The sequence below is a fragment of the Pararge aegeria genome, chromosome 26 (genome assembly GCF_905163445.1).
Source record: "Pararge aegeria chromosome 26, ilParAegt1.1, whole genome shotgun sequence".
Taxonomy (NCBI): domain Eukaryota; kingdom Metazoa; phylum Arthropoda; class Insecta; order Lepidoptera; family Nymphalidae; genus Pararge; species Pararge aegeria.
In genome coordinates, this window is record NC_053205.1 from 6687979 (window position 1) to 6714915 (window position 26937).

At 34.8% G+C, this 26937-nt stretch overlaps 3 protein-coding genes across 3 annotated transcripts in view; 2 read left to right on the forward strand and 1 right to left on the reverse strand.

Annotated features, from left to right (window-relative positions):
* The window catches only part of LOC120635131 (zinc finger protein 91-like), a 101020-nt gene extending 92145 nt beyond the window's left edge, over positions 1-8875 (forward strand). Inside the window, exons 5-6 of the mRNA XM_039906059.1 lie at positions 2428-4188; positions 5317-8875. Coding sequence (XP_039761993.1) covers positions 2428-4188; positions 5317-8198 — 4643 coding nt within the window. The 3' untranslated portion in view covers positions 8199-8875. The remainder of the gene's footprint in view (positions 1-2427; positions 4189-5316) is intronic.
* Positions 8876-13177: 4302 nt separating this feature from the next.
* LOC120635154 (zinc finger protein 260-like) lies at positions 13178-14694 on the forward strand. Its single transcript, XM_039906087.1, has 2 exons — positions 13178-13196; positions 13574-14694. Exons 1-2 carry the CDS (start codon positions 13178-13180, stop codon positions 14692-14694), a joined length of 1140 nt encoding a protein of 379 aa, XP_039762021.1.
* A 6374-nt stretch (positions 14695-21068) lies between these two features.
* Positions 21069-26937, reverse strand: part of LOC120635493 (zinc finger and SCAN domain-containing protein 31-like) — a 117004-nt gene continuing 111135 nt past the window's right edge. The window contains exons 6-7 of the mRNA XM_039906531.1: positions 23005-23184; positions 21069-21556 (exon numbers count right to left, since the gene is read on the reverse strand). Of these exons, the coding sequence (XP_039762465.1) occupies positions 21171-21556; positions 23005-23184 (566 nt within the window). The 3' untranslated portion in view covers positions 21069-21170. The remainder of the gene's footprint in view (positions 21557-23004; positions 23185-26937) is intronic.

A 26937-nucleotide genomic window follows, 5' to 3' on the forward strand; every position in this document is an offset into this window, starting at 1 on the left:
CTCTTTAAAGTTAATAGACAGTGGATATATAGAACTTTCAAGGTAATCAGCGAACAACAAAAACATTCGGAAAAACACTGTAACAACCGAATAATTAAAGATCTTCGGACATTTTTCATAGTAAGTCTCAAACTTATATAGTAATAAAGTACACGTTCTTCATGACATACAATTTTTATAATTTCAAATACCAAAAGTAACAAAATGGACTTGACATTCCAAAACATATAGAAATATCTTATAAAAACTAAAAACATTAAATAAACTCCATGGAAATAAATAAAACACCCTTCAAGCACTAATGAGAATAAAAACCTAAAAATATTCTTTAAACCTAAGAAAAGACTTAAATCTTTGTAATTTCTTGTACTAGGTCTGGAAAAAATAATATTTAGAGTAACTTTGTGACTCTTTAGAAACAGCAAACAACTTATATAAATATACTCTCTAATAATTTCTTTTAAAAACAACAAAGTCATGAAATGTATATGATCCATAACACTAATTAGGTAGAATTGGTAGAAGAGAGTAACTATTCTACTAATACAATGACTCAAATACATAAATATTATTGGGTATGTTAACTTGATAATACCTAAATGGGCAAAAATGTGACAATTATCTCTGATTTTAATAAAAGTGACTAAACTAAATATTATAACATTATAAACAAAGATGGCACTCATTTTATTTTGAATAAATCTGCCTCAGTGTTAATGTGAAGAACGGGACTAGATTCGGATTTACGCACCATAACACTACAGTTTTTAACCCAAACAAAGCGATAATTGTATTCCTTACACTTATTTTTAGCCTGGTGTAATAACCCCTTATTTGCACTTGTCAAATGATCGTTAAAGAAAATTGAAGATTGCACACCCGTAAAGCCTAAGTCACACGCCTTTAAACTTCCATGTTGTCTCACTCTGCTCAAAAACTCATCCTTATTATAGCGTGATAAAAACCGTATAATAATTGGCTTAGGCTTCTTATTCACCTTGTTCATAGGGGCCACCCGGGTAATAAAGTCTATGTCGCATGGCTTGAAAGGAAATTTTGCATGTTTTGTTATGACTTCCAAAATACCTATTAAGTTTTCTCCAGATTTCTCCGGAATGCCACAGACTTCGACATTGGAACGTCTTGTCCATTGATCCCTTACATTATTTTCATGCGTATGTTTTATTAGGGACGATTTAATTAGGTCAACGTCACCTTTTAATGAGTTCATTATTGCAAATTTACCTTCGTAGTTCTTCATGCATTCCTTTATTTCCTCATACTTATTATCAACAAATGTTATGGAATTTTTAATCTCCTGCACCTCCTGCCTAATACTTTTGAGCTCAACATTTATCATTTGCTTGAAGCTAATCTCTAGATCCCTCCTTAGATTCAACATTTCCTCTCTGATAACATCCCTTAAATCCTGAGGCGAGCTAGCTTTATTCTCATCAGGACTAACAGTTGTAGGGCTCTCAATTGATTTCTCCATAGAAGAGCCAGACAAAGGTGTATTGCAAAACTTATTTGTATTTTTGTTACGCTGCGTAATGTTATACGACTCACTTTGTTTACGAGCGGGTACACGAGCCGACGATGACGCCATATTAATTAAAGACGTATGTTATTTACTTAATTATCTTTTATCCTTTTTAAAGCAAGTATAGTACACCTGATCACGTATTTTCCGAATCACTAGTACACACTTATATTAGTCATAAGTTGAGATATGATTTTAAAAGGGATAACTAAACTTTTAATGTGGTTCAATGTAATCGTATCGAAATAGGTATAATTACGACGCGTGCGCCATTGACCGCGCTGCATGCGTCACTGTCATAAATAAAGTCATAAATAAAGCACAAGTAGGTACGGTAATTTTAAATAAAACACGCGTGTCTAATATCTTAGGTTACGAGCCTTACGTCGATATAATAAGGTTCCCGTTACGAACAAGTGTGATGATAATATATCAAATTTTTATCTCATTTCACAAGCCAAAAACATTTAATGCGGTATTATACAGAATTTCCATAAACCTGTTACACCAAAAGTATTTCTTTTTTATTCTTTCCCGTAGGGAAAAGGCAAACGTATATCACCGTACAGTCACAATAAAAGTAAGTTTTATTTTTTTTAACTTTATTACAAGCTAACAACATTGGGACAACGTAACATTATATGAAATATATGATTATGTAGTATATAACATTTAAATCTTTGAATGCAATTTTAAAACGGAATAAAAAATATATAGCTGCTTTCTAAAATCAAATCTTCTTATACATACCTTAACAGTTAGGCTAGCCAATATTCTGTACTTAAATGTCAAAAATTAACCCTTCTATGTCAAAAATTAACCCTGCTAAGCTATTTCTAATGGATCTTTTAATATAATTAATAATTCTTACCTTTTTTTTTTAGGTAACACCCGAGCTTATACGAAGATGAAACGAGCACAATCTGATTTATCGGACTTTAAGAAGAACGAGCATAATCTCAAAATTATATTACGTCATTCGAATTCAAATCTTATAAGAAACAAAGTCAGTGGTGGCTACGGATGCCAGTTTTGCACCGAGGCGCACCCCCAGGCAAAAAATCTCAAAGAGCATAATTTACAAAAACACAAAATTAGAGAAATAGTAAAAAGTTTAGATAGCAAACCTTTAAAGTTTGTAATGAAACTAGATATAACCAATTTAAAATGTACAATTTGTGATAAAAGTCTGGCGAAACTGGATGAATTTATTGATCACGTAAAAGCTGAACATAATAAAGAAGTTTATAAAGATATCAAGAGTGTTATCATACCTTTTAAATTTGATACAAATAAACAGGTATGCGTCGAATGTCGTAAAGAGTTTCCATCTTTCAAAACATTACTAGAACATATGAATGTCCATTACAACAACTACATATGCCCGGTGTGTGGTAAAGGATTTGTAGCAGAGCTTCAATATGAGAAACACTCAAAAATGCATACAACTGAGATATTTCAATGCAACGATTGCGACAAAGTGTTTGCAGTTAAAGACAGCTTACGTAAGCATTTGCAAAGATTGCATAAGCGTGCCACCAAAAAGAAAGATAGTGCACAGTCGCGAGCGAAGAAACCAGTCAATTTATCAGAAACTAAGAAGAACCAGCATAATCTAAGAACAATATTGCTTTATTCCAATTCAAATCTTATAAAAAACAAAACTGTCCTTGGTTATTGCTGCCAGTTTTGCCCAGAGTATTTTCCAGAACCGAAACTACTTAAAGAGCACTTTTTAAGAGAACACAGGCTCAAAGAGTTAGTCAGAGGTATAACTCGCAATCTATTTGACTTTGCCGTAAAATTAGATATAACCGATTTAAAATGCACCGTCTGCAACAAAAATCTTGATACACTGAGAGATTTTTTCGATCATATTAAAGCGGCACACGACATAGGAGTGTACAGAAAACTGAAAAGCGCAATCGTTTCATTTAAATTTGACACAGAAAAGTTAACGTGCATCGAATGCTTTAAGGAGTTTCCTAATTTCAAACGCTTACTGCAACACATGAATGTGCATTTCAGCAACTTCATATGCCCGATCTGTGGTAAAGCATTCCTAACTGCTAATCTAAATAAACACCACGTGAGAAGGCACAAGACCGAGGAATTCACTTGCAAATATTGCGACAAAGTGTATGGGAATCAAGAGAAGTTAACAAACCACCAGAGAAGAGTGCATCTGGGTTTTTATAAAAGGAACAAATGCGGTGTCTGCGACGAAAGGTTCGAGGACTACGCGCACAAAGTCAACCATATGGTCGAAGCACACGGGGCACCTGTAGTTCTCTTGAAATGCCATTTATGCGATATGAGCTACACAGACCAGAGGCGACTGACGACTCACATAAAGAAAGATCACAATTTGGAGAGGAAGTACGAGTGCGACCAGTGCGACCTGGACTTTTACAGTTCCTCTACGCTGAAGCGGCATATGGTGAAGCATACTGGTGCGAGAATTTACAAATGCGACGTTTGCTTGAAGTCGTACGGCACGCAGAACATTTTGAGGGAGCACAAGCGTAGCCACGCAGACGATCGCAGGTTTAAATGCGATCAGTGCGACAAAGCGTTTGTCCAGAATTCCACTTTGAAGAATCACAAGCGCGCGATGCACGGTGCGCCGTCCACTCGTGTCAGGGGTAAGTTTTCATCGTACCAACCCATTTCCGGCCCACGACGACTTCCCTGGCGCAAATGCTGCACTTCAATAATTGAAGTAGGAGGTAGTAGGGTTCGATTTCTGGTAGGGGCAATTTGGGAATTTATAGTTTCTGAATTCTCTCTGGTCTGGCATAGTGGGAGGGTTTGGCTATGGCTAGTTACCACCCTACCGGCAAAGACGTGCTGCTAAGCGATTTAGTGTTCCGGTGCGATGTCGCGGATAAACCGTTTAGGGGTGTGACTAACCATAACCCGTAATAGGTTAGCCCGCTACCATCTTAGACTGCATCATCACTTACCACCAGGTGAGATTCCAGTCAAGGGCTAACTAGTAGTGGATTAAAAAAAACCACTGCAGGGCACGGGTCTCCTCCCACAATAAGAAGCGTTTAGGTCGAAGTCCTAGTGCGGATTGGTGGATTTCACACTCCTTTGAGAACATTATGGAAAACTCTCAGGCATGCAGGTATCTCCACGATGTTTGCAGCAAGTGATATTTTAAATACTCAAAAAGTTCATAACAGCTGCGTGGTGGGTTATCACCGCATTGCAGGGGTTAGCATTTGGTGTGAAATAAAACACTATCGTGTGAATTTTATGAATTTTACAACCGAAGCGAAAGCCGAACCGAACCGAAATTTTGGGCGGTTTTCCACTAAGCTACGGCTTTCGTAACGAAAATCAAATTGAAACTGAAATTTTGCCTACTAAAAGGCGCTGCAGTCGCTATTAGACTGATATAAAAGGCATATACTAATTTCGGCAATTGGATCAATTTTTTTTTTATTCCACTACAAGTTCGCCCCTGACTGCAATCTCAACTTAGTGAGAATGCAGCCTAAGATGGTAACGGGCTAACCTGTTAGGGGGTGGCAGATACATTAAAACCATACCCCTAATCGGTTTCTACGCTACATTTACCGGAACGCGCAGACGCTTAGCTGCACGTCTTTGTCGGAAGGGTGGTAACTAGCAACGGTAGAAACGTCCTATCAGACAGAAAAACAATTTAGACATTGATTAACGCTTAAATTCAATTCTATTTATAATTGAGACCTTGGTTAGTGTTTAAATTCAATTATAATTTCAATTTATTTTCATTTTAGCTACGCGATCTTCTAAGAAGAAAAACGTTAGCTCTATGCAAGATGAAGATGAGCAGATACAAGAAAAAATATTGGAAGACGACAGCTCAGATATGGATGGAGAAATACAAGAAGAAATATTGGAAAACGAGACTAATATTTACCACGAGCAACAAGTTAGCTCAGATATAGATGAAGAAATGCAGGAAGAAATGTTGGAAAACGAGAATAATATTTACCATGAGCAACGAGTAAGCTCAGATATGGCTGGAGAAATACAAGAAGAAATATTGGAAAACGAGAATAATATTTATCATGAGCAACAAGTAAGCTTAGATATGGATGGAGAAATACAAGAAGAAATATTGGAAAACGAGAATAATATTTACCATGAGCAACAAGTAAGCTCAGATATGGCTGGAGAAATACAAGCAGAAACTCTGGAAAACAGCGAAACGGACCTCTCTAAGACAAAAATGAGTTCCGATATGGATAAAAACATAAAAGAAACGATATTAGAAAACAAGAAGAAGAACCACCATAATCTTAAAATGATTTTACTTTATTCGAATTCAAGTATAATAAAATACAAAGATGGCATCGGTTACAGCTGCCAGTTTTGCACGAAATATTTTCCGGAAGCGAAACATCTTAAGGAACATTTTTTACTAGAACACAAAATCTTAGATATAATAAAACTTGCAAGATATACAACACTATTTAATCTTATGATTAAAGTAGACATAACTGATTTAAAATGTACACTTTGTAACCAAAGTCTTGATAAACTCGAAGACTTTCTTGATCATATTAATGCTGATCATCATATTGAAGTTCACAAAAATTTCAAAACTGTAATCGCACCTTTTAAATTTGATACAGATAAATTTGTGTGTGTCGAATGTTGTAAGGAAGTACGGAATTTCAACATATTAGTGCACCATATGCAAACACATTTTAACAATTGCGTATGCGCTGTATGTGGGAGAGGATTCGTGAGCGACCGCATGTTTATGCAACATCTTAAAAGTCATGATCCCCAAGATTTTAAATGTGATGTTTGTCAAAAAGCATTTACAACAAAAGATAAGTTACGTGTTCATTTAGGTAGAGTACATGGTTTTGGTGGGATGTCTAATAAAACAAAATTCTTTAGACCAATGCCACGGAAGGAAAAAAAACTACGACAGAACCTATCAGAAAACAAAAAGGACCTTCACAATATCACAATAATATTACTTTATTCGAATTCAAATCTAATAAGAAACAAAGATGACCTTGGGTACAGCTGCCAGTTTTGCACAAAACAGTATCCGACTCCGAAGAATCTTAAAGATCATTTTTTAAAAGAGCACTTCGTTTTAGATGTAGTTGAACATATAAATGCCAAATTATTTGATGCCATGATTAAAGTAGACATTACTGATTTACAATGTACACTTTGTGATACCAATCTTAATGAACTGGAAGACTTTGTTGAGCATATAAAAGCTGATCATAATATTGAATTTTATAGAGATTTTAATAGTGGAATCGTACCTTTTAGATTTGATACTGATAAATTACTATGCGTCTTATGCTCTAAGGAGTTTCCCAAATTCAAAAATTTAGTGGAACATATGAATCAGCATTACGACAACTGTATATGCGAAGTGTGTGGCAAAGGATTCGTAACAGGACGTCTGCATGCACAACATGTTAGAAGGCATAAAACAAACCAATTAACGTGTTATATTTGCGACAAAGTTCTTAGAACCAAAGGAACGTTACGAGCTCATGTGAAAAATGTACATTACGGTTTACGTGCTCCCAGAAAGAAAAAAAAACAAATAGATACAGAACTATGTCAAAAATTACCAGTAAATAAGAAGGACAATCACAATCTCATAAAAATATTATCGTATTCGAATTCAAATCTGATAAGAAACAAAGATGACCGCGGATACGGATGCGAATTCTGCACAAAACAATTTTCAGAAGCGAGTATCCTCAAAAAACATTGCTTAAAAAAACATAAAGTATCAGAAATAATAAAGTTTTTAAATAAAAAGTCTTTTGAAAACACAATGAAACTAGACATAACTGATTTGAAATGTACTCATTGCGACCTGAATGTTAGTAAACTGGAACACTTTATAGATCATATCAAAGCTGAGCACAATGTTGAAGTATATAATAATTACAAAACAAAGATCGTACCTTTTAAATTTGATACGGATAAATTTTTATGCGTGGAATGTTGCAAGGAGTTCACGAATTTCAAGCTTTTACTTGAACATATGCAGGTACATTTCAAAAACTACGAATGCTCTGTGTGCGGAAAAGGATTCATAACAAGCCGTCTGTTCACGCGACACGCAAGAAGACATATGGCCAAGGAACTGAAATGTGAAATTTGCGACAAAGTGTTTGGCGATAAAGAAAAGTTGGGAAATCATCTAAGAACAGTGCATTTAGGAAAGAATAAAAGAAATAAGTGCAACATTTGCAACGAAAGGTTTGCATATCACTCGCACAAGCTTCGTCACATGGTCAAAGCCCATGGAGCGCCGGAACTGAAATTGAAATGCCATTTATGCGATAGAGTTTATAAATACCAAAAGCGGTTGACGGTTCATATAAAACACGATCACCATTTAGTGCGAAATTTTAAATGCAATCTGTGCGAATTGTCTTTTGTCGATTCAGCTAAGCTGAAGATGCATATGACGAAGCATACTGGAGTAAGAGAGTACCAATGTGACGTTTGTTTGAAGTCGTACCGAAGAAAGGATACTCTTGTCGAACATATGAAAATTCACGAGAATGATCGTAGGTTCGTTTGCGATTATTGTGGGCAGAGCTTCGTGCAGAAATGCAGTTTAAGGAATCATATTCAAATACAGCATGGTATAAGCATTTAGGTTGTGAGCATGTGTGCGTAAGTTTGTGTGTCTTCTTCGTGCAGTCAGGCTGATCGGGAGTACGGTCATCAAGATATCGCCTCTTTGCCAAATACTTCAGCACGGTTTATACGAAGCCAGTGGTTTACGTAAGTTTAAAAGACAAGCCACGGCTTGGCCGTTTTTATTTATCGAGTCATTCCTCGTTTCTTCACGTTCAGATCAGCATAGAGTTGTCACCAGCCCTACGCTTTCTGCGGTTGTTGTACAAGGTACGGCGACTTAGGGAGTACAATGGGGACTGGGCAGCCACATGTTTCTGCTAGAATCTACTGCGATCACCAATCTGTCTGCAAAGCGTGGTGATTATGGGCAAATACCTTGGAAAAGGTCTTTAGCCCAGCAGAAAAAACTACGTCGCGCGGCGCAAAGCGTTACAGACTTGCTTGGCTTCGAATCTATCTGCTTCTCTGTAAACTTTTCTTTAACTCTTCTTGGCGTATTGACTTTCATACCATTATATATAGATGTAGGGTGTGAGTCTTCTTCGAGTACCCAGGTTGTCAGGAGTACGGGAATCAAGGAATTTCCTTCCTAACCTAGATTTAGTTCCTAAAACCTATGCTTTCCTAGTACCTATTGATTTTACGCTCTTGCCATCTTAGCTTTAAGCAGAGTTATTGGCATTTTTTATTTTATTTAGTAGTGGTTATCCTATTTATAAATAGGTAATTTTTTATCTACTTATTATTTACCTTTTTTTTTTTATTTCTCAACTTATTTCTACTTATTATTATTATTCGTAATATTATAAAATTAAGATCATCCCAGATTCGGGCAAAGGCTTTCCAGGAAATCTTTTTTGTGCCTAGGTGTGTTATTGGCTTTATTTTTAACTTATTATCGTATCCAGTGGTTGTCACCGCGTAATCGTCATTCGCTTTGCTTTTATCTGTAGCTTTTTATGCGGATGCCGTTCCAAATGGCGCCGTACTATTTAAGATAAAATGAGGGTTATATAATCACAGCTGTAGAAACTACCATATATCTCTAGTAATCGAATTTGTCATTGTACACTAAGATAGGTATGTAAGCTTATGTAAAACCTGTAACTAAATGAAAAAGAACGGAATAGTGGCGCTACAATGTTTTTTGTGCAATTTCGTAAAGATTCCACTGTCAGTACTCGTGATTTGATACAATGAGATGACTACGCGTCCCGTAATATAAATTTCTCATTACCACCTCAATTTTTGACACACAATTATACTAACTGTAAAGGGTAAGGTTTATCTTCATTTTTTATGCAATGTTTTTTTTAATTTTATTTAAAAAAAAGATTCACAAATGTTACATAAACTTATTTCTCTCCAGAATGCTTACACAGTTTGATGGCGAGTTAACGCTCGCGTGATTATTAAGGATTGCTTCATGATAATTTTTTTATAATTATTAATATTTATTGTTTCAGGCAACTTTATATTTAGGCCCTTTTAAAAACGCATAAAATAATAATATACAAATTAATATACAATATAAGAACGATAGATTAAAAAAAGAACTATACTTTATATTTTGTATTTCCATTATGTATCTACATACATTTTTATGTTTTTTTTTAAATTTCAATAATGCCTTAAAAACGATCGAACCTTTTTATTTGTTTGTACATAAAATGTGTTATTGTGACTTATTTGGAAGAGAAAACATGATATATGCGATCGTTTTTTTCAGAGCACTGCATATTCCGATCCTAACCTTACACCACACATGCTTGTGGTATTAGGTTAGGATCGGAATTAGGAGCATGTTTCTTTACGACGTAGAATCCACCGTTCTTTTTCTTTTAGTGAATGGTTATTAGAATAAAATAACTTATTTTTTATTGATTCATCAATTAAACTATTTATTCAGCTGAATGCTTTTTTCTTATTTATCCTACTAGTTGTAGCCTTGACGGCTATCTCACACGGTGGTAAGTGATGCAGTCTAAGGCTGCCCGCACACACGACAATGTTATCGACAATATTTTGCATATGGCAAATTGTTACGAAGAATAAAAAGTGTGTTTTATTGGCATCGTTCAAACTTATTGAATTAACAACCTCCTATAGATTAATGACTTGATCATTGTTCCACAAATATTGCTGTATTGTGACCTATTATGAGTTATAATATGGTGACTATAGACTACCCTAGATAGCAAAGGTTGCTTGCTTGCTAAACCAACAATATGGTTTGTTTTCATTTTGTGTGTATTGGAGAAACAATAGATCTTGCTACACCAATTATTTTGCCTGTTTCCATTGTGTGTGAATTACATAATTAAAGTATTGGTAAAATATTGTCAACATTAATATTGGTAATAATATTGACTGTGTGTGGGTGGCCTAACGCCTGAAATTAATAATAAACCCAATCAAAAATGTTCAGATGGCGGTTAGAATTAAGTAGTGCTAGACTGCAATCTCACCTGGTGGTAAGTGATGATGCAGTCTAAGATGGTAGCGGGCTAATCTGTTAGGGAGTATGGCAGTATTAATCCCAAACTCCTAACCGGTTACTACGTGAAATCGTACCGGAACGCTAAATCGCCAGTAGTTAAACCAGGAGATAAAAATTATATCCCCCGATTATATCGCCTGACAAGAGATATAATTAACGTGTCCATCCAGTGGCGTGCACTTCATACATGCGGAAAAGCACTGTCTACCCTAAAATTTATATACGTTAGGAGGATTTTAGGCGTTTTATGCCATTTTCCCGCTGTACGCACACTTGTAAGAAACCCAGTGCACGCCACTGTGTCCACCTGCTAAAGCACGGGAACACAGAATAGGAGAAGTTTACACCCGTTTATTATCACATATATTATTTGGATATTTTTTTCACTTGTGCGCTCTGAGAGTTGATAAAGCCGACGGCCGATTGGCGCAGTGGGCAGCAACCCTGCTTTCTGAGTCAAATGCCGTGGGTTCGATTCCCACAACTGGAAAATGTGTGATGAACAGGAATGTTTTTCAGTGTCTGGGTGTTTATATGTATTTTATCAGTATTTATGTATATTATTCATTTAAAAAATATCCATTAGTCATCTTAGCACCCATAACACAAGCTACGCTTACTTTGGGGCTAGATGGCGGTGTGTGTATTGTTGTAGTATATTTAATTATTTATTTATTTTAACAACAAATATTGTGAGACGGACATTTTTCATGTCAAAATTGGCACGTTTAGAAAATTTATTTTGACAAAATAAGTACTATAGCTTTATAGTTTTTGTTTTTCACTTTTGTTTTACTTACATTATTATTATTTTTTCTTTTTTTTGTATAATAATTGCTTGCTAGGTACTTACTCCTAAACAATTGTGGTTAATGTTATCGTGTTATATGTATAACCAAGTTGTGGAAACTTCTTTGGTCTATGTGATACAAAAATACGGCATTACTTTTATGTATAATTATACTGTTTGTTTCCCTTGAAAAGCTAATAAATAAATAAATAAATAAATATTTATTTATTTATTTAAAAAAAGCTGTGGGAGAAGATACATTTCTAACCTTTCCCCTGTCCATGCTAGTTATGCATGCCAGAGAAAATTCAGAAATTACAAATTTCCTAATTCTACATGCCGGGAATCGTGTGTATTGTCGTAGTATATTTATTTATTTATTTATTTATATCTGTGTATTAATGACAAGGTTGCTTGGAAGCATCCGGCTCCGCTTTCAGCTCTCACAAGATAGAAAAATGAATGTTAAAATGCAAAATGTAAATTGTTGATGTTGGAAAAGAGCAACTGCTGAGTTTCTTGCCGGCTTCTTCTCGAACCGGTGGTAGAGTCACTACAAACAGACAGACTTGACGTTTCAAAAGTGCTTATATTAGGCCTACTTGAAATAAATGAATTTTGAATTTTGAATTATAAAATCTAGTCCAGTATTTAAAGTATTTAAAAAAAAATTTGAACGAAATCAGACCGTTCGAAGAGGGTCAAAATCAAGTCCAAAAGAGTCTGTTACAAACATACAGGTGAAGCTAATAAAAAGTTTGCAGTAACAATAACACTCTTTGTAAGAAAAGTCTTTGGTTAACTTGAATTTCATCCCTGATTGATGAAGTTAAAATTTTGCATTCACGTGTGTTTTGTTTGGCACTGCATAATAGCTAAGTGGCATCATTCTAAATTCAATATGGACTCCCAAAGATGGCGGAACAATTAATTAATTAATTTCTTACCTGTTATGCAACTCCACGATATGGGTATCGAGTTACAGGGTTTTCGGAGGATACGAGATGCATGTTTTGAAAATAATCATTTGTTTGAATTGTACATTTAAATTGATATGTTTGTTTAATTATCTGTATTCATGTAAGGTAACTCTGTTAGGTAGGTCCAATTTCGAGAAAGAAGTGAACCGCCGAATCCAACTCGGATGGGCAGCATTCGGGAAACTTCGTGACATCTTATCGTCCAAAATACCTCAGTGCCTGAAGACTAAAGTCTCCGAACAGTGCGTGTTGCCAGTGATAACTTACGGATCTGAGACGTTGTCGCTAACTACGGGCCTCATAAGAAGGCTCAGAGTCACTCAGCTGGCGATGGAGAGAGCTATGCTAGGAGTATCTCTACTTGATCAAATCAGAAATGAGGAGATCCGTAGGAGAACTAGAGTTACCGACATAGCTCAGCGAGTCGCGAAACTGCAGTGGCAATGGATTGTGAATGGATTATGATTTTTTTTTTGTACACGACTAATATCGAAGCATCAAGAACGACTCCGCTTTAGAAGTGTTTCTCGAACAGGCTATAAGTTCACTACATATTACAGGGGATAGGTCACTGCATTTAGCAGTTGAATGTAATTATTTATGAATAAATCATAAAATGGGAAAAATGAAAAAAAGTTTGTGAGCTAGCAACGTTCCTTTGGTTTGAAGTTACACGTGCGCAAAACGTTTTCACTATTTTTTCTCACTTTGCATTACATGCAGTAATGGCTGAATGTGGATTCTGTATGTTTTTAATTCTATGTAATGTACACCAATTTGCTTAATACTCTGCATTTTAGATGCCTGGCAAAGACGCTCTTTAGCCATAATAAAGTAATTGATTTTTGGTACAACTGCAATTCAAATTGAATAACAATTTTACAATCGTATAGAAATTATAATGCATGTTTTTGTTGGTGTGCAACCAATTATTGTCTCAAAAAACTCTTCGATCAATAATATGCCTTGTATAAATGCATTACAACTAAGAACTTGCAGAAAAAGTGTCCGGTTATTTTTTTTTTCACTTCAATTGAGTGCATTTAGGTTTTAAAAAAATGTTTATAAATAAACCTTACATTATATTGATGAAACTTAAATTCTTACTTATTTATTTCTAGGGACGCGATCCATTGCCGCGAGTGAGGTAAGTTCATTGCCAGAGAGGAACAGACGACCACTCCAAAATAACCAATCAGAATCAAAAAAGAATCAGCATAACCTTAAAACTATACTTCTTTATTCAAACTCAAATCCAATAAGAAACAAAGACGCTCTGGGTTACGGCTGCCAATTCTGCGCATCACAATTTACCGAACCACAGAGACTTAAGGAGCACTTTTTGCACGAACACAAAATAAAAGATTTACTCAAAGCTATAAACGGTAGACTGTTCGAGTATTTCGTTAAATTAGACATAACAGATTTGAAATGCACAATCTGTAATAGAAGCTTGAATAAACTGCAAGAACTCGTTGATCATATTCAAACTGAACATAATAAAGAAGTTTATGAAGATTTGAAAAGTGCAATAGTACCTTTTAAATTTGATACGGAAAAATTGGTATGCGCCGAATGTTGCAAGGAGTTTCAGAATTTCAAACATTTGCTTGAGCATATGAACGTACATTTCAGCAACTACATATGCCCTGTCTGTGGTAGGGGATTCGTAACAGATCGTCTATACGCACGCCATGTAAGGAGACATAAATCCGCAGAATTTAAATGCAAAGATTGCGACAAAGTGTTCGGATCTAAAGAAAAGTTACGCTATCATCAGAAAGGAGTGCATTTAGGTTTCATAAAGAGGAATAAATGTTTGATTTGCAAAGAGAGATTTCTGGATTACTGGCAAAAAGTCAATCATATGGTGAAAGTCCATGGGGCGCCGGAAACCACTCAGAAATGTAACGCTTGCGGCAGATCGTTTAAAGATCAGAGAATGTTGACGATTCATATAAAGAAAGACCATTTGCTGGAAAGAAAGCACAAATGTCAGGAGTGCGAAATGCTGTTTTTCAGTGCCTCGAGACTGAAGCATCATATGGCAAAGCATTCTGGATTAAGGCAATTCAAATGTGACATATGTTTGAAGGCGTATGCTAGGAAGAATACTCTAAGGGAACATATGAGGATACACGCGAATGATCGTAGATTTCGATGCGAGCATTGTGGCCAGGCGTTTGTCCAAAAATGCAGTTTACTCAGCCATGTGCGTTCGAAGCATGGTAATGTTGTTTAGGGCAGGGTACCTTATGATACAACATGGTGCTGGATGCTGAAAACTTACACACAATTTTGTTTTTGAAACAAATACCATAAAGGCTCTTTTGGTTTAATTTTTTTTCTATCGGTTCGAAGTGGATATTCAACTGAGAAGAGTCGCAAGCAAGAAAATCAGCAACGGCTCTTTTTAAGTTTTTTAGATGTGAAACATCTATTGGCCAGACCTTATTTTTGGCGTGGAGATACCGGCCGGGGCGACGCATCGCCGCGTTATATGATGGAATGTATGTACTACACACCTAATTGAGCTGTAGCAATTTCAAATAAATTCTTAAATATATATTTTTTTTAATTATATTTTGTTTTTAATAAAAATGTAATAAACGGTCATTATTTTAGGAAACAAATTTGTAATGCTTTTAATAATATAATCTATATATAAAAAAAAGATAAAGTATGCGGGTATGTTCCGTATAGGATCCGAAACGGCTGGACCGATTTCAATGAAACTTTCAGGAAATCTCCGGATTGACCTGGCGTGTAATCCTGTAAAGTTTGGTGACGATCGTAGCACTCCTATTTTTGAACTGTCAAATTGTCAAATACAGCTTTTATTTACTATGATGATATTCTATTGTTGGGTGTACATGGGTGTAGATAATGATTTTCACCCGCTCGAGAAGAGAAAAGAAGAGAATGAATACGGAGAGAAATAAATGATTTAATATATTATGAGGCTTAAATTAAAAATTTAATGATGTAAGTTTATTGTTTAAATAAAATAAAGCAAAATCTAGCCCGGCTAAGCTGGCTGGGTACGCTAGTAATTACATATAAATAAGGAAAAGGCTCCAAAACAATCTAATAACATTACCTTACATGAATACAGATAAACAAACATATCAATTTAAATGTACCAATCAAACAAAAGATTATCAATTCGATCACGATGTCGATATGGATATCGATTACGATATCGATTGTGATATCGATTTAGTGATCGATCACGATATCGATTTTATTACCGATTAGAATTTCGATTCGGATATCTATTTTTATATCGATTACGATATCTATTGTTATGTCAATTAGAATATCGATTGTTATGTCGATTAGAATATCGATACGATATCGTAATCGATATTCTAATCGGTAATAAAATCGATATCGTGATCGATCACTGAATCGATATCACAATCGATATCGTAATCGATATCCATATCGACATCGTGATCGATTAGACAATCGATTTAACTATCGATATCAAAATCGATATTCTAATCGATATATGAATCGATATATTATTTGATATCAAATCAATATCTTAATCGATATTGTAATCGATATAAAAATCGATATCGTGATCGAGCACGAAATCGATATAAAAATCGATATCTCAATCGATATTACAATCGATATCACAATCGATATCGTAATCGATAACTATATCGATAACAAAATCGATATTGATCAATATCAAATTATAATATCGATTAAGATATCGATAACAATATCGATTAGGATGTCGATATGGATACCGATTTAGTGATCGATTACGATGTCGATATGGATACCGATTTAGTGATCGATTACAATTACGGATCATGATATCGATATAGTTACCGGTTCCGATATCGATTGTTATATCGATTAGAATATCGATTGTCTAATCGAATGCGATGTCGATATGGATATCGATTACGATATCGATTGTGATATCGATTATGATATCGATATAGTTATCGTTTACGATATCGATTATAATATCGATTGACATATCGATTTTGATATCGATATAGTTATTGATTAAGATATCGATTGTGATATCGATTATGATATCGATATAGTTATCGTTTACGATATCGATTATAATATCGATTGACATATCGATTTTGATATCGATATAGTTATTGATTAAGATATCAATTTTGATATCGATATAGTTATCGATTACGATATCGATTGTCTAATCGATTGCGATGTCGATATGGATATCGATTACGATATCGATTGTGATATCGATTATGATATCGATATAGTTATCGTTTACGATATCGATTATAATATCGATTGACATATCGATTTTGATATCGATATAGTTATTGATTACGATATCGCTATTGATATCTATATTGTTATCGATTACGATATCGATTGTCTCATCGATTACTATGTCGATATGGTTACCGATTTAGTGATGGATTACGATATCGATTGTAATTTCGATTAGAATATCGATTGTGATATCGATTACAATTATGGATCATGATATCGATATACTCGTAGTTATTGATTACGATATCATTTGTGATATCGATTATGATATCGATATAGTTATCGTTTACGATATCGATTATAATATCGATTGACATATCGATTTTGATATCGATATAGTTATTGATTACGATATCGATTTTTATATCGATATAGTTATTGATTACGATATCGATTGTTATATCGATTAGGATGTCGATATGGATACCGATTTAGTGATCGATTACGATGTCGATTGTAATATCGATTAGAATATCGATTAAGATATCGATTGTCGTATCAATTAGAATGTTGATTGTGATATCGATTTTGATATCGATTTCGATATCGATATAGTTATCGATTGTTATGTCGATTAGAATATCGACTGTGATATCGATTACAATATCGATTAAGATATCGATTTTGTTATCAATATAGTTATCGATTACGATATCGATTGTTATATCGATTAGAATATCGATTGTGATATCGATTACAATATCGCTATTGATATCTATATTGTTATCGATTTCGATATCGATTGTCTCATCGATTACTATGTCGATATGGTTACCGAGTTAGTGATGGATTACGATATCGATTGTAATTTCGATTAGAATATCGATTGTGATATCGATTCCAATATCGCTATTGATATTTATATTGTTATCGATTTCGATATCGATTGTCTCATCGATTACTATGTCGATATGGTTACCGAGTTAGTGATGGATTACGATATCGATTGTAATTTCGATTAGAATATCGATTGTGATATCGATTACAATTATGGATCATGATATCGATATACTCGTAGTTATTGATTACGATATCGATTGTTATATCGATAGTCTCATCGATTAGGATGTCGATATGGATACCGATTTAGTGATCGATTACGATGTCGATATGGATACCGATATTGTAATATCGATTAGAATATCGATTAAGATATCGATTGTCGTATCAATTAGAATGTTGATTACGATATCGATTGTTATATCGATTAGAATATCGATTGTGATATCGATTACAATATCACTATTGATATCTATATTGTTATCGATTACGATATCGATTGTCTCATCGATTAAGATATCGATTTTGATATCGATATAGTTATCGATTACGATATCGATTGTTATATCGATTAGAATATCGATTGTGATATCGATTACAATTATGGATCATGATATCGATATACTCGTAGTTATTGATTACGATATCGATTGTTATATCGATAGTCTCATCGATTAGGATGTCGATATGGATACCGATTTAGTGATCGATTACGATGTCGATATGGATACCGATATTGTAATATCGATTAGAATATCGATTAAGAAAACGATTGTCGTATCAATTAGAATATCGATTTGATATCGATTACAATATCGCTATTGATATCTATATTGTTATCGATTACGATATCGATTGTCTCATCGATTACTATGTCGATATGGTTACCGATTTAGTGATGGATTACGATATCGATTGTAATTTCGATTAGAATATCGATTGTGATATCGATTACAATTATGGATCATGATATCGATATACTCGTAGTTATTGATTACGATATCGATTGTTATATCGATAGTCTCATCGATTAGGATGTCGATATTGATACCGATTTAGTGATCGATTACGATATCGATTGTAATTTCGATTAGAATGTCGATTGTGATATCGATTACAATTATGGATCATGATATCGATATAGTTATCGGTTCCGATATCGATTGTTATATCGATTATAATATCGATTAAGACATCGATTTTGATATCGATTTTGATGTCGATATAGTGATCGAATAATGGATCGATGACGACATCGATTATAAATTCAAATTCAAATTCAAAATTTCTTTATTCATGTAGGCACTTATGAAGCGTTCATACATATTTGTTTACATAATTGTAACGGGATGGTGACAACTTCGTTCGCCAACTTAAATCTAAAGCTACGATGGTTCCAAACGCGCCCTGGTCTAAGAAGAGCCCACAACAAACTTAGCCAGGTAAATTTATTTTTTTGTTATCACCGTCTTCCAGTAAAATTAAATTAAGCTATGAAGCTAGAGCAATACACACCCAAGCTTTTTTATCGTTTAAATAATCCTTAATGTTATAATAGGATTTTTCTGTAAGCTTACGTTTTATATAAACTTTGAACTTATTGAGAGATTATTTTTACTTATCGATTACAATTATGGATCATGATATCGATATAGTTATCAATTGTTATGTCGATTAGAATATCGATTACGATATCGATTAAGATATCGATTAAGATATCGATTTTGATATCGATTTTTATTTCGATTACTATATCGATTAAGATATTTATTTTGGTATCGATATTGTTATCGATTACGATATCGATTGTGATATCGACTAGAATATCGATTGACTAATCGATTACGATATCGATATGGATATCGATTCGAATATCGATTGTGATATCGATTACAATATCGATTACGATATCGATTTAGTAATCGATTGTTATATCGATTGTGATATCTATTTTTTCCGATATTATCGATTGTTTAATGTACTTAATAAAACGACGGACTATCGCAGAATGGTTTATTAGTAGAACAACGTCATGAATTACGGCCTAATTATATTATAAATACTACCTACTACCTCCATTACAAATACAGAATAAATTTCCTGCAATCAATTAGTTATTCTAATTCTTAAAAAATAAGATATTGAAAGTATTAAAATAAAATTTAAGTCATAGGGCGGCATTTTCTTCAGAGCCCTGGGTAGTCGGTACACTAACCGCCGGCCGGCAGTTCGCTATTGGATTCGACCACCAGTCGTGTCGCTCAATGTAAAACGAATGTTATTGTGTTTATTATCGACTCTAATATTGTAAATATCGTAGTAAAGTGATTCTGAACTACAAGTGTGTTTAACATTTAAAGCAAACCTAAACATCATCGGAAGATCATAACTCACAACGCATTCCCCCCCTAAAGTAGGTATTCTCTAAATCGCCTCGTACGACATCCGCGGGAACAGAAGCGGTGATAGATGTATCTTCTCATTTAAAGGATAGGAAGGAAGGATTAGGAATAATTGTATACAATTTTACAATAAACTACCAGTTGATATCTTGGAGATGTCTCTGAAATAGTTCAAAGTTTCTGTTAAACGTAAGCTTATAGAAAGGTCCTATTATAGTATTAAGGACTACGTCAACGATAAAAATTGCTAAATTGGGTGTAAATTATTGCTAAATTTATAGTGTTATATTATTATTTAAATGAAACTTATTTCTATTACTCATATAACGGATATTGTTATGGAAGAGCGGAGTCTTCTGATACAGGTGTTGTACGGCTGCATCTAAAGGAAGGTTCCAAACGTGCAATCTTGATAAAACTGTAAAAATTTGGAAAAATGAACTATTTTATTATTTTATTTATTTTATTTATTATTGCTCTAACCAGGTTGCCCCTTTAATAGTTTTAAGTGACAATGTGAGATGGTGATAGCAAAAAAAAAACAACCGGCTTAGTTTGTTGTGGACTTCTTCTTAGACCAGGGCGCGTTTGGGACCCTTGTAGCTTTAGTTTTAAGTTGACGAGTGTAGTTATCCCCATCACCTCACTTCTATGTTATATTTTACATGTTATGTACACATCAAAAGTGGCTATTTGAATAACGAAATATTTGCCTTTGACTTCTTGATCTGCTGCCACTACACGACACTTAATTATATTTAATCGCGATTTCCCGTCTCTTTTTATGTTTATTTATAATGGTAGGTATGAAATAAAACGAATATACATAGAGATGCTTTTTAATTTAATATTTAAACATAAACATTTTATTCATACAATTAAAAAAAAAATAACGTAAAATAACCTATGTACAAAAATAAAACCAAAACAAATCTAAAACTTAGTGTCATAAAATGTAGAAAATACCCAGTAAGAGTCATAGAAAGCCTACTCTTAAGTATTTGTAACTCTTACAACGCCCATTCTTAAGTTTTTTATAACTTGTACTGTAGTTTTTCTTCATTTTAAATAATCTGCACACCCTGTGCGTACCCTCTATGCACGCCACTGACTATAAGTAAATACTTATATATGTATATTATTCATATAAATTATTCATCAGTTATCTTAGTGCCCATAACACTAGCTACGCTTACTTTGGGACTAGATGGCGATGTGGCGATACTTGTAGGCGAGAGTCAAGGTCACCAGAAGTTCAATGTTCACCGGGATGTTTCTTGGTAATGTGATACTTTAGACTGCTCTGCTGTACGAACGCAGCCTTGCAAATACTGCACTGGTGGTTCTTAACGCCCAGATGTATCATGACATGGGTTTTCAGACTCTTCTTCCACCTGAAGCACTTCTTACAGTACTCGCAGCCGAACGGTTTGTGAGACGAATGCGTCCTCTCGTGGTATTTAAGAGCGTGATTAGAGGCGAATTTGAGGTGGCAAGTGTTGCAGGGGAAATTCTTCTCACCCATGTGGTAGATCTTCTGGTGGCGCAGCACCTGGTGGGGGTACGCGAACTTCTTGCCGCACGAGCCGCAGGTGGGCGCTGGGAGCCCGTGCTGTTCCATGTGGAACGCGCGCATGTAACCTGCAAAGAAATCGGAAACAAATATGTTAGACCGTGAGGTGACGGCAGACCAGAATACGGTTGTCACCATCCCCGTAGCATCGGCAGGAGACAATTATATCCCCGGAAAATAATATACTCGGGGATTTTGCATGTGATGTTAACTATTATTCATTGTAGTCAACAGCTCCTGAGGATGCTCCGGTTTCGGTGTAACCGTCTGCCCAAAGTGGTGATTAAGGACAAACCCTCCACTTGGGAGAAGGATTTAGAATCGTTATGATTACAAACCGGATGCAACGGAAAAAACGAAAGGTAAAAGAGACACAAATGCAAAAATGTGTAGGATTCAGCCGGCGAGAGAATGAGACAGAAATATATATACTATTTTATCTGTTTTTTTCCTATTTAAGTTACAAGGGAAACGTTTTTAATTTGAGCAAGCCCAGTCACCTAAAGGACAAATTTAACTCGTCATGATCTCTAAGTCACCATTCTTGTTGTGCTAAATGAGATAAACAATATCAACAAATCTTTGAAAAACACTACGATTAAGGTCAGCACGCGAATTAAGATTGGAAATTTCGATTGATTTTAGGTTGGATAAAGAAGTTTCTATGCGCTGTTTGCCAAAATCAAAAAAGGAATCACAGAACTCCAATTGTTTCTGTGTATTCTTGTTCTCTTTAATTTTTATGATGCCTAGTAATTTAATGTCATAACCCAGCCTGGTAATAATCTAGATTGTCTCTGCTAGATACATTGAAATTTTTGTGAGTGAAATCGTACGTGTGCAACGTAGTGCTTACAGTAACGTAGACAAAGAGTATACTCGTTGAGCAAAAGTTAAAACATTGTGTTTATATCCTCATTGCTATTAAGTGTTAATTATTTTGTAAATTTCATTTCGGAATAGTCGAGAAAAAATTTAAAAGAGGTATTTATTGTAAAGCAAGCCCAGCATTTCGGCTTGTATGGTAGTACCGCCACTGATGTTGCGGGAGGTAACCGCTGATTGACCTAACGCATAAGGCCTCTTCAACCAGGTTTAGCCCACGAGCCGACGTGGTTTACTGGGGTGTGGCCGCTGAGTGTACAACCTAGGAGCCACTGGCGAGAGTTTGTGAAGTGCTAGCGAATTTATCCATACAATCTACTCCCTCAAATAGAAGGTCGGCTTGCAGACGTTTATGCTGACACAACACTACGCTCCCAATTCAACTACAATAGTATCATATTATCTTATATCTTTAAACGAGAAATTCTTGTATTTATATAAGTGGAATCTCGGAATCGGCCCCAACGATTTCATGAAATTTAGTTTACGGAGGTTTCGCGGGCGATAAATCGATCTAGCTAGGATGAATTTTGATTATGATTCATAAAAATCTTAGTACCCATAACACAAGCTACGCTTACTTTGGGGCTAGATGGCGATGTTTGTATTGATTTAATAATAGTATACATACCGGGCACTTTGACGTCACACAAGTGACATGCTCGCAGGCGCGGCCGCTCCTTTAGATGAACCTGCTTATAATGCTGAGTAAAGCAGTTGTTGGTGCGGAACACGCCCGCGCAGTGCTTGCACGCGAACTGCGAGCTGCCGTCCGCCAGCTTGCGCAGTGTGTAAGCCTCCGCGTACTTGCCTGAAACACCGTGGAATGATATCAAATATTTGCATTACATTACTGCAGTCAACAACAACACTACACTTTCGTATCATATACTAATATACAACGTTTAACAGAATTACGAAATAATATTGAAGGATGCCTACTTCCCTATCCCTACTAATATTATAAATGTCAATGTAAGTTTGTTTGTTACGCTTTCACGCAAAAACTACTTAACCGATCCTCATGAATCTTTGTACACATATTCTTGGAAGTGTTAGATGTAATATAGGATACTTTTTATCCCGACATTAAGCTCGGTTCCTTCGGGAGAGGGGACGTGTTTTTGACGATTTTACTCCATAACTCCGAAAAATTATAACCGATTTAAATAATTATTTTTGTAATATAGAGGTTATAATATGTGTTTAATTTTGCCCTTACTCTGGTTGGAGATAGGGGACAGAACTCATCAGCGGACAGCAGCAAGATTCTCATTTAAGGCTTAGCATTACTGAATACTTTATTTTTTTTAGATCTAAAACCCACATCAAATTTTATTAAATGCCACATCAAAAAACAAAATCAAACGCAGACGAAGTCGCGGGCAACAGCTATATAAAACCTCTATAGTACAATAATAATTATTTAAATAGGTTATAATTTGTCGGAGTTATGGTGTAAAATCATCAAACACTTTCAACCGCTCTCCCAAAGGGAACGAGCTTAATGTCGGGATAAAAAGTATCCTATATTACTTCTAACACTTCCAAGAATATGTGTACAAAGTTTCATGAGGATCGGTTAAGTAGTTTTTGCGTGAAAGCGTAACAAACAAACTTACATTGACATTAATAATATTAGTATTTTTTTGAACTTTTAAAAAGAATAACTTTGTCATTCACGATTCTATCGAAACTTTAACCGCTTACGCAGCGCCCGCAGCGTAATCTCTAAAAAGAAAACTAAAATCCCGTTTTAAAAACATTCTTCATTGGTGCTATGCTTCTATTGGTCTTAGCGTTATCATATACTTATAGCCTTCCTCGATAAATGGGCTAACCAACAGTGAAAACATTTTTCAAATCGGACCAGTAGTTCAACGCGTTCTCTTCAGCTTTATTAATTTATTTATACTCTTTATTTGCACACTACGTGTTAAAAAAAAACAGAAGAAGAATAAAATAGTTGGAAAATCCAAAAGTGCACGCCTCGTAATCTCATTCATTACAATAAAATTGAGATTATTTGTAAATAATAATTAAACTACATCTGTGACATTAAAATAAAACGCAATATTGACCCGCTAACACTAGATGGCGTAAGTTGTAGTTGCGTGAAATTTAAATCGCGCTAAAGAGATTTTTTCCCACTAGTACAAGACGGTGCCGCGGACAACCCGATGTCGTCGAGACTTGGGGCTCTTCTCATGGCGAGCTATCGCGCTCGCCCCACTCCCCCGGTGACGCCGTAGCAACCTCTCAGGTGATTAGCGGCGTGTGTCCATCCGAAAATCCGTAGTGGTATCTGCCGGACGCTGTAGTCGGGAACCTTACTAGTCAAACCTACAGGACGTGCTTCTACTGCGTGGGACGTTAGCCAGGGACACTGTTCTCGACTGTCAAGTAATGCTAAGTAAACTCTAAATATAACTTTTTTTCTTCAAACGTGTCTTATAATTCCGTCGCCCCGTCCCTTTTGCTCCGTCACATAAAATTGTTTACACATCTAATTATACCGTGAAAACTAATATGCTTCTATTACTCAAAATACTGAAGCCTATAATAAAAAAACCCAACTCAATAAGTGAAGTATTTCGCTCGTTATCGTGACCACAAGATACGGGATCCGCACGTACAGACACACGGACGTACAAGACAGAACTTTTTTAAACATTTTTTTAATTAGTTTAAATAATAAAAAGAGATTTAAAAATATCATGAGTGTTAAAAATAGTGTTTTTTCTCAACGTTTGTCTATTTATATTCACTTATAAAAAAAGCAATAAAGAATAAAAAAGTGACATTTTAAGTTGGACAATAACTCGGTGTGCGTAAACTGACAGTAATACGCACCTCAACGCTTCGCTTATGAGGCGTGAAAAAAAACAGACAAGGTAGTAAAAAGGCGGTCTTATGGCTTAGTAGCGGTCTCTGCTAGGCAACTTTAGGATAAGGAAACCATGTTGAGAATTATACAAGGTGTAAATGAAAACCAAAATAATACTTCACAGTCTTTAGAGGTACATTAAGTGCTGTCTCTGAGACTTATCCGTGAAACCGAAAACCTAATAGTTTTAGAGTAAACCGCGGCCATAATTTTAACATCACATGCAAAATTAAAATCATGTGACTCTAGTCACTTTATAAGGTACGCGTCGGGTAGCGTAGGTACTACGCGCGTGTTGGTCTTTTATCTTCAATAGGCTTGCCATAAGTAAGCACTTAGAATGTTTTGAATTAGCTTGTACGGACAAAATTTATAAAATTAAAGCTTCTTTATGAAATATACAGTATACTTACTTATGCATCCTACAATATTCGTATATTTATTTTTTATATTTACCAATAGTATTGTTGTATTTGTGTTGTCTGGTTTATGTATTAGTATGTAGATATTCGTATGCATGTACTAAACAATGAACCCCGCCTATTCGTTTTTCTTTTTAGTTTTCCTAATCCTAAGGTTGCCTGGCAGAGATCGCTACTTAGCGATAAGGCCTGGCCTTTTGTATCCTACTTCTCTCTCATTCTTCATCTCATTCTTCATGTGTTTCTTCTTTTTTTTTCTCGTTTTTCTGAGTGATGTACAAATAAAGTTTAAATAAATAAATAAATATTATTTCGTAATTCTGTTACACGTCGTTCAACTATAACGTATATGATATAGTCAAAATCGCTTTCGCTCGCTTGTGAGTTCACTCAGAGTGCAAAATACAAACACATTCTTGGTACGAGGATAATAAAATAATAAAAAAAAACTCGTGTTGAATTATTGTAGGCAATTCATTTATTTATAAAACAACTAAACCTAACTATTTATTACATGGAGTTCAACAAATCGGCTTAGGAAAAATTTAATCAAATGTGTATTAATTTCTTAAATCAAAATATGATAAAACGTAATTAAGAACAAATGTAATTTTAAAACTAGTTTATTTTTTTCATTATATAGCATAATTCTCTTTTGTTTTTCAATTAGTTCACCCAAGGTTAACGAAATTTTAAGATTTATAAGAGTGTTTTATACGACTTTCATTTAATTATTCTTTAACCCAGAAAATTTCAGGGTTCATGTACGTATGCAGTTTATTTGTTCCATCATAAATCCAAAAGCCCGAACATATTGGCTGTGTGAGGTATCGTAAGAGTCTTTACACCCTCGCTCACCCAGCTGTACTCGGCAGCTATAATTCTACATCATAAAAAAAATAACACGGTTCTATGTCACCATTTTAGAAATTTAAACATTTTCTCAAACACTTGTTGCATACAAGTCTGAATCGAAACTAATAAAAATGCTTTGATGTGTTATGTGGGACCTATTCTTACAAAAAAATCTGTAAGAATAGGTCCCACATAATCACACATCAAAGCATTTTGCATGACGGAGTATTTGTTATTTTGATGTGTGATTATGTGGGACCTATTCTCACAAAAAAATCTAAACACCTTATAAAAGTTTCGTGTTATGATTGCCACATAGAATTTCGATAGTTTTTACGTCAAAAACCTAGTAGTCTGAAGCCGAATTAACTTTAATTATATCCTTCACCATCATCATCAT